The sequence below is a fragment of the Salvelinus fontinalis genome, chromosome 2 (assembly GCF_029448725.1).
Source record: "Salvelinus fontinalis isolate EN_2023a chromosome 2, ASM2944872v1, whole genome shotgun sequence".
Taxonomy (NCBI): domain Eukaryota; kingdom Metazoa; phylum Chordata; class Actinopteri; order Salmoniformes; family Salmonidae; genus Salvelinus; species Salvelinus fontinalis.
In genome coordinates, this window is record NC_074666.1 from 78,707,545 (window position 1) to 78,715,337 (window position 7,793).

The window sequence follows — 7,793 nt, forward strand, 5'->3', positions numbered from 1 at the left end:
TTTACTATCCACTGTCTGTTATTGATTAAAAACTCGGCCAAAGGTCAATAACCTCAAAGATCCATTAAACCATAAAAGCAGACTATTAGTCTATTGTGTTCATTTCATAGCGGTACTTCTGGACCGAGCCTCGCGAGAGTTTAGTGTCAGAAACTTTTGAAGACTGGGATCACGTCATTACCTTTACTAACCACAAGAGGGCAATATGTCCTTTAGTTAGTTTTTTATGTACCACCCTTATTTATTGAAGTCCTCTATATAGGCTGGGCAGAGTTTATTGAACCGATGTTAATGATTGGATATAACTATCGATTTTAGGGTGAATATAGATTGTCAGTAATAGGTATTGACTGTGCAGTGATAGTTTATTGTCCTGTTCTCCTTATATCTGGTTGAATTACAGGAGTAATCAGAGCAGGGATGTAACTATACCTGCGACCTGCCCCAGTACCCGTGCGTTAATGACGACGATACCTCTAACGTACAGATAGATACTGGTGTACTGCGACCTTATTCAAAAACTCTCATGATCTTATAGGAGGATAGTTCCAGCTCAACTGCGACGTTATGGTATGTAACTTAGTGTATCACCTTTTATGTTGCTTTGCATCGCACTCAACATTTGCGTCAAAAGCCCAAAACATGGGCCTACCACCCCCAGAACGTTCATTAAAATTCAGTACTTTCAATGTGTAGGCCATAAACAAAGCGTTGAATCGGGGGTGCATTTTACCACTGCGTAAAATACTCATAACATTGTTACGTCATAATTGATGAGGTTTAAAACCGAACAGAAAAACTGGTTGGTCAGTCTTATCTTCGTTGTTGACTGGACAACCTAGTGTTAATCATTGGATGCACATTCTCTTATTTTACAAGGAAAAGACATGGAGAGTAAAGTGTCTGAGGTATGTTACTTTATTTTCAATACTGTGGTTATTGTAAATGAGAAGAAGAATCATTGTACAGATTTTACAGCAGGATAACATCCAATTGTATTAATTTATGTGGGTTAAAAGGTAGCTTATAGGCTGTCATTGACCAAAACATTTAAGTAATAGACCAGTCATAGGCTACTGTAAAGATAGGCTAGATGTAGCATGTAGGCCTTCTTTCTAATGACTTCAGGGGGTCAAAGGTTATGACCCTTAGGTTGGGTGCAAGCAAAGATGATCAATTATATTGACAAGATAGTCGTGTGGCCACTCTAACAATGGAAATACATACGCTAGAAGGCAGGCGGGAGGGGGTGAGACCATTCTAGCCAAGGAGAGGGCAGATGCATGTGGGAACAACAGGCACAACTCCAATATAAAGTCGATTTTTTTCAAAGTTGCTGAAATGCCACGAGTGTCCGCTTATATCAGTGCATTCCAAACAACCTAACCATTACGAAACTTCTATTCGATCAAACAAGCATCACGCAGCAAATTACCGATGACATTTTTTGTTGTCCAAATTTAAGCCTGGCCCAATTCTTTGCTGATCAAGAAATAGCCAGCCCAACTCAGTCAATAGCGGCTGAACCGGAGGCAGAGATGCAGGAGGCTGATCTGAAGTCAGCTGACCCAACCCAGTCACTAGAGGCTGAAATAGAAAGTGAGATGCAGGCTGATCTAGAGACAGCTGGCCCATCCCATGTACAGGAGCCACACCAGACTTCTCTACTCAACTCTGGAGACCTGGAACTGGAGGTGAGGACTGTAGTCAATTCTCAATCTAATCTACTAGTTGCATTGTGTGTGTGTGTTTGGGAGGAGAGAGTTCTAGAGTTGATTGAATTCCAGCCTAACTATAATTCCTGCCGTCCCCAGGATACTGATGTGACCTTCACCACCACGCCCACGGCCCCCCAGGCTGCAACGTCCCAGAACAGCCTTGTCAGGCTGCAAAGAAGCTCTCCAGTTCTCTGCACCTTTGTGCAGGACATGACTGATAAGTATGTTGCTCTGTGGCTTTCCTATTCTCCCCTTGACTGTTTGATTGTATTATAAATCTTTTAGATGCCCAACTCAACTGGGCTTCCTTGATATGTTCCTCATTAGAAAAGTTATCTGTTATTTACTTTTCAGCCACTGGAATCTGTTGAGTGAGAATATGCGTGCCAAGGTGAGTTAAAGTCAGTTCCTGTCTGCTTGGTTAGTGAAATGGTGAGTAATCACATGGCTCTAAGTCATTATATCAGTACACTGTCTAACTTCTCTATATGTTCATTGCAGTTAACCAGAGATGAGTTTACTGCCAAGTGCATGGACATTGTCACATGGGTGAAGAAGATCAAATCGACAGTTGTGGTTCCAGCCCTTGACCTCACCATGCAGATAGAGCTGACTGAGTTGCCAGGCTCTCCTGGATCAGGAAGTGAAGAGGCAGAAACTTCTCTCTCCCGCACTGTGAGATTAAGTTGTACTCAAGGCCCCAGCAGGAGCACCAGCCCTAAAACTTCCTGGAGCTCGCGGACACCCACACCTTTCCCCTCCACTCACAGGTAAGCACCACTATCCACTTCCCTCCAAGAAGTTCTACCCTCACACATTACTCCCATACCCCCCACCATGTGTACCAATAACCATCCCTACTTAGTGAGAGATACTGCTTAGATGGATACAAGCGCTCTAAAATGTTTATTGGTTTACTTCCTTTTAGTATTAATAATAATGAGGTTGAGTCCAAATCGCTATGGACATTTTTGTTGCTATGTCTCTGTTGTGTGCATTCTCTAGGTCCATGACCTCTTTGCTGAGTGAAGAGGACGATGAAGACTTGATCCCTGGAGAGTTCACATATCTCTCTACACCTGAGGGGGACAATAGAGAGGTGAAGGACAGACCCTGCTCAGAACCACTCAGGTCTGTGTTTGGCCTTTCTCGGAGCTGTGTTTTCAATGAAATGGTCCACAGTGGAGCATGTAGGTCGCTGAGTGAGATTGTACTGCCGTCCAGCCAGAGTAGGCAGAGGAAGCTCATGCCCATCATCGTCTCCGCAGACACCAGGTTGGTAATGGAAATCGTGGAGATGGTGATGAAAGTCATCAACTCCAGGCTAGCTCAGCTAATGCTACATGTGGGTTGTAATCAGGGAACTGAAGGTCATGGCAGCAACTCAGCAAGCATTCAGTTTGCTCAAGAGATGCTGAGCATGGCAATTGCATCAATGTATGCCCACGCCATGGTGCATATTGCGCACGGAAGCAAGTTCAGCAGTCGCCAGTCCAAAAAGTCTCCGCTTGAATTAGAGGGGGAGCTTGAAGCCATATTGGGTCCTCTGGCTGGACAGGTAATAGTCACCATCATTAATAGTATCCTCAGGACTAAAGACAATGGAAGATCTGAGCAGGAACGGACCACCCCTTTGAGTTACTTCCTTACTGCAGTTTCTGCTGAAATTCAAAGCATGGTAGTTCAAAGATCTGCAAGTAGACAGTCCTCCAGGCAGTCAATCAGTGACCACTTGTTGAATATCTCCAAGGGCAAGATCGTGAAAGCCGTTCAAATTAAAATGTCACAACTCTATGGCGAGTCTACCAATGAAAGCTGCATATCAGCAACTCCAACAATCCAGAGCCTGTCCATGTGCCCGTCCAAAGAATCCCTTTGTGATTGGACTCTCACCTCAGACGACGTGCATCCAGCTAAGTTTATGTCTAGCAACAGAATTACAGCATTGTCGACTGATATTGTGGATGTTGTGTTTGGGGATGTTCTTTATAATCTTGGACTTTTGGACAGCCAAACACATTTAAGGCCGCAGAGCACCAGCGCCAGCTCATCAATAGACATCAGCGGTGTTGCTGGGGAGATGGTCAGACAAGTCTCCGTAAAACTCCAGCCCTTTGTTTCTGAGAGCAGTCTAGAGGCCATGTCCATGACTCACGACTCACCATCTCTGCCCATCTCAGACTCTGACTTGAAGTTCTTGTGCTCTCACTCAGCATTTGCTGTGGCAACTGCCTGCCAAGCAATTCAAAATGAGCTTGAGATTGAGCTGAGTCTCAACCCAGCCACAGAGGCCGACTCCCAGGGTAACCTTGCTGCCAGAGACCTGGTATTTTCTCTGTCACAGAGTCTTAAGGACATAGATGTTTCTCACATCATTCAGGGCCTTAAGGAGGAAGATGTGACGTTTGCCAATCTGAACGAAACCCCTTCGACCGACACTAATAGATTAGAGGAAATCTTATCTGCCCATATTTCCCCTGAAAGTATTGCAGCGGCATCGGTTGATCTTTTTGATGGCGTATTAGGAGACTTGCATGAGGCATTTGAGGCAAATAAGGTCTCAGCAGCCACAAAATCTGGTCGCAAAAAGTTCTGGGTGGAAGTACATTCAAGTTCACAAAACCTGTACACCAATGTGCGGAACAAACTAAATAAGTGGTTCAGTTTACATCATCTCACTGAGGAAAAAGATGTCCCTCTGAATACCAAGCTCTCTGCAACTGGACCACTCCTAACTGAGGCCTGTGTGGAGGTATCTCCTGTGCAGAAGACCAGTATTAACAGCTCTGGCATGTCCTTCAGGTGTCTGAGTGATATCTCAGACAACCAGCTAACCCTCAACACATGCACTAAAGAGGTCATCAAAAAGGTGGCCTCAGTTCTGAAGGTTGAGGCTTCTAAGGAAGACTGTTCTTCTTCCGTTGGAGGGAGGACATTAAATGTATTCTTGGAGTTCAGTCAGAAGTTGGATGCTCTCATCTCAAAGTTGGAGGACCTCCCCATTTCAGGTGAGATTTCCTCGCTCACACAGCCACAAAGTGCAGTCAGCAGCAGCAGAACCTCTAATATTTCCATCCGGAGTATTCTAAGTGTGGAGTTCCACACAAAGGCTAACCAGATCGTGAGTGAGGCCATCTCTGGAGCTGCAATTGTTTTCATTCCTCGCAAGGCCAACCATTTGGAACTACTGAAAATGCCTGCTACCTATTCACAACATCTGTTTGCAGCAGCCTCGGACATTGTGAACATTATTGTGGAAGAACTAGAGAGAGAGACCATGGATACAGAGTCCCACCTCACACCTAAAATAGTTTTTGACGAGTTCCTGGATGTGGCTCACAACATCTACTACCGAGTGAGGGATAGGCTGAAGGTCTTGGTGGATTCCATGCCTGTGGAAAAACATGGATACTTTGAGGCCTCTGACACTGCTCATGTCCTGGAGCGACCTCAATCTGTCAGGAGTGAGAAGATGTTGACAAAAGACAGTTTAGCCAATGTTGAAAGGTCTAAATCCCTTGCGTCTCAGGGTGGCCCGTCAACAGAAAATCAAGACTTTGACACCTTCACATTGACACCCACCAAGAGCATGTCAGTGTTGAGTGATCACAGTTTGAAAGGAGATTTTTCTCTCTTGAGTGAAAGTTGCCAACCACTTTTGGCTCTCCAAGACTCAACAGTGCCAGTCACTAAGCAGAGTTTCACCAAATCTGCCAAGAACACCCTCAGCCAGATCCTAAATGTGATCAAGTGCAGAGTGGTTGCCTCGGATAATTCATCTGTTGGACAGAAGACAACTGACATGTTGGACTCTCTTCTTGAGAGCCTTGACCAGTTGACTGCAGATGAGATAAAGGGGACAGCATCCCACAGCTTGATCACAATAGATGTGCCAGAATCACTGTCTAAGCAATCCTTGACAAAATACTTGTCAACTCGTGAGAGGAACCATGATTCTTCCCCTGCAAAGCTTGTGTGTCAACCATCATGCCAGATACCAACATCCATGTCTGACACCAACATTATATTGCAAACTATAATGGAAACGCTGGTGAAGGACGAATCAAAGAAGACTTCAGCAGAGGAAAACCTTGAGAGGCTCGTCTCCATTGAAACCATTCAAGGTGTGTCAGACGACCTCATCACAAAGGTCCATGGTCTCATTCAGGAGATCACAATAAGCCGGCAACGTCAATCCATGGCTGGCCACAGGAGCTTCTCTGAACCGGCATTGCCAAAGCCAGCCCTGAAAAAGCTGTCAAGGAATGATGCCTCTGAGCTCGCCTACAGCTTTGCCGAAAATTCTGTTAGGACTCTCCTGGGGCAGTGTTTAGATGTGTCGCTCTTTTCCACCGGAGTAAGGCAGACGATGGATCAGGTCACTAAGATAATGACCAACACAGTGATGGACACCCTGACTGATGTGTCCAAGCCCACAGTGAAGTCAGAGGATGGTAAGTTAAATTGCCATTTTAACTCTGTAGAGGAATCTTTTGTAACGTGCTCAATAGATTGTTTCTTATGATGTAAAGTTTACTGACTTCAACTGTGCCTAATGTATCGTCTCTACTTCTCCTAGAATTAGTTTCCAGGTTAGTCCTACCAGATGAATTCCCCACCAGGGGCCTTAATAACCCAGCTGATGGCAATGCTGAGGTGATGCCTCGCTCTGCTGGAGGTGAAAAGAATAGCAAGAAGTGGCGTTCCCTTTTCAAAATGCCTAAGATCCCGAAGATCAGGATCAAGGTAGGGAGCTTTGTGTTTTGGAATTGCCTCTAAATTAGGGCTGGGATTTAATTATCCCACAGCCAGTGTGTTTATGAGATATTGTGAGGGCTCTTATGTCAGGATATATTTTGTCAACAGGTGTTCAAGAGAAAAGGACAAGCCAAGAAGCACCCTGAACTGGAAGCGCTGCCAACAAAACGTTTCAGTGATATGTCACTGAGTGAGTAATAAGCATTGATTATGTCATTTTAATTAATCACCATATGACCAGTTTGTTACGATCTTGGCAAGAGTGAACAAAGATACAGTACCAGTCAAGAGTTTGGACACACCTACTCATTCAAGGGTTTTTCTCCAGTTTGTACTATTTTCTACATAGTAGAATAGCACAAATAGAATCATGTTGTAACCAAAAAAGTGTTAAACAAATCAGACTATATGTATATTTGAGATTCTTTAAAGTAGCCACCCTTTGCCTTGATGACAGCATTGCACACTTTTGGTTTCAGAGGTTCCTTCCGCTTCCCCGCCCATGGAGGACCTGATACCTGCACCTACTGCACAGGATTCCCAGTCCCGTAAATGCCCCTTCGTGGTTAGGGTGTTTCGGGCCCTCTCTCGAGCCATCACCAGCCCCTTCAGAGGAGCTTTAGGGAAGAAGCACTAGATAAGTGCCTGATTTTAATAAACATTACTGCATTTATTTTAAGATTAGTACTTGTTATTAGTACTTTATAGTGGTAGACTTTTTATGGTCATTGATTGTGGAATACTGATAAAGACTAAATATTGCTTCTTATAGGGACCACACCTTCAGTGTGGCAAGCCCATATTCCAAATGTCTAATAGAGAATCCCCACCTACCCACCTCTAAGACTCCCGAGACGCACTGATAATTCTCACAGTATCACACTCATCCCACTCCTAGCTTATTGGCTATGGCTGGTTTAACAATAGTACTTCATCATTCTTTTTTAGATCTGGATCGCTTAGAATAAACAGGGTGAGGCCTCATAAGTTTGATGCACACAATGAATGTAGTAGGTGTGGAGGAGCACATGGGCCAAGACTGAGTGATGAAACTATAAGTCTTCCTAATGGGAATTCCTCGAACAGTGTGGCTTTTCCGAAGGGTATACAGCACATCCTACCATCCATTACATGGGTCACTCTCAACACCAAATGTCTTTCTCCATCATGGAATTTCACTCTATTTTTACCCCTGTTGATCATATCTTAGTTCTGCATGTTTGAGTGGAACATCAGACAGATTATTTTTGTGTGTAATATAGGACATCAAAGGCTTTGCTCATGGTATTTTAGTCTTAATAGGGAAAAGAGTGTAAA

The 7,793-nt window shown here is 44.3% G+C and overlaps 1 protein-coding gene across 1 annotated transcript; it reads left to right on the plus strand.

The window, feature by feature from the left end:
* The first annotated feature begins 249 nt into the window (after nt 1–249).
* LOC129827737 (uncharacterized) lies at nt 250–7,155 on the plus strand. Its single transcript, XM_055888848.1, has 9 exons — nt 250–908; nt 1,466–1,694; nt 1,815–1,939; nt 2,073–2,109; nt 2,220–2,488; nt 2,724–6,172; nt 6,298–6,464; nt 6,585–6,666; nt 6,956–7,155. The coding sequence occupies exons 1-9, from the start codon at nt 856–858 to the stop codon at nt 7,111–7,113; spliced, it is 4,569 nt and encodes a 1,522-aa protein (XP_055744823.1). The 5' UTR covers nt 250–855; the 3' UTR covers nt 7,114–7,155.
* The last annotated feature ends 638 nt before the right edge of the window (nt 7,156–7,793 follow it).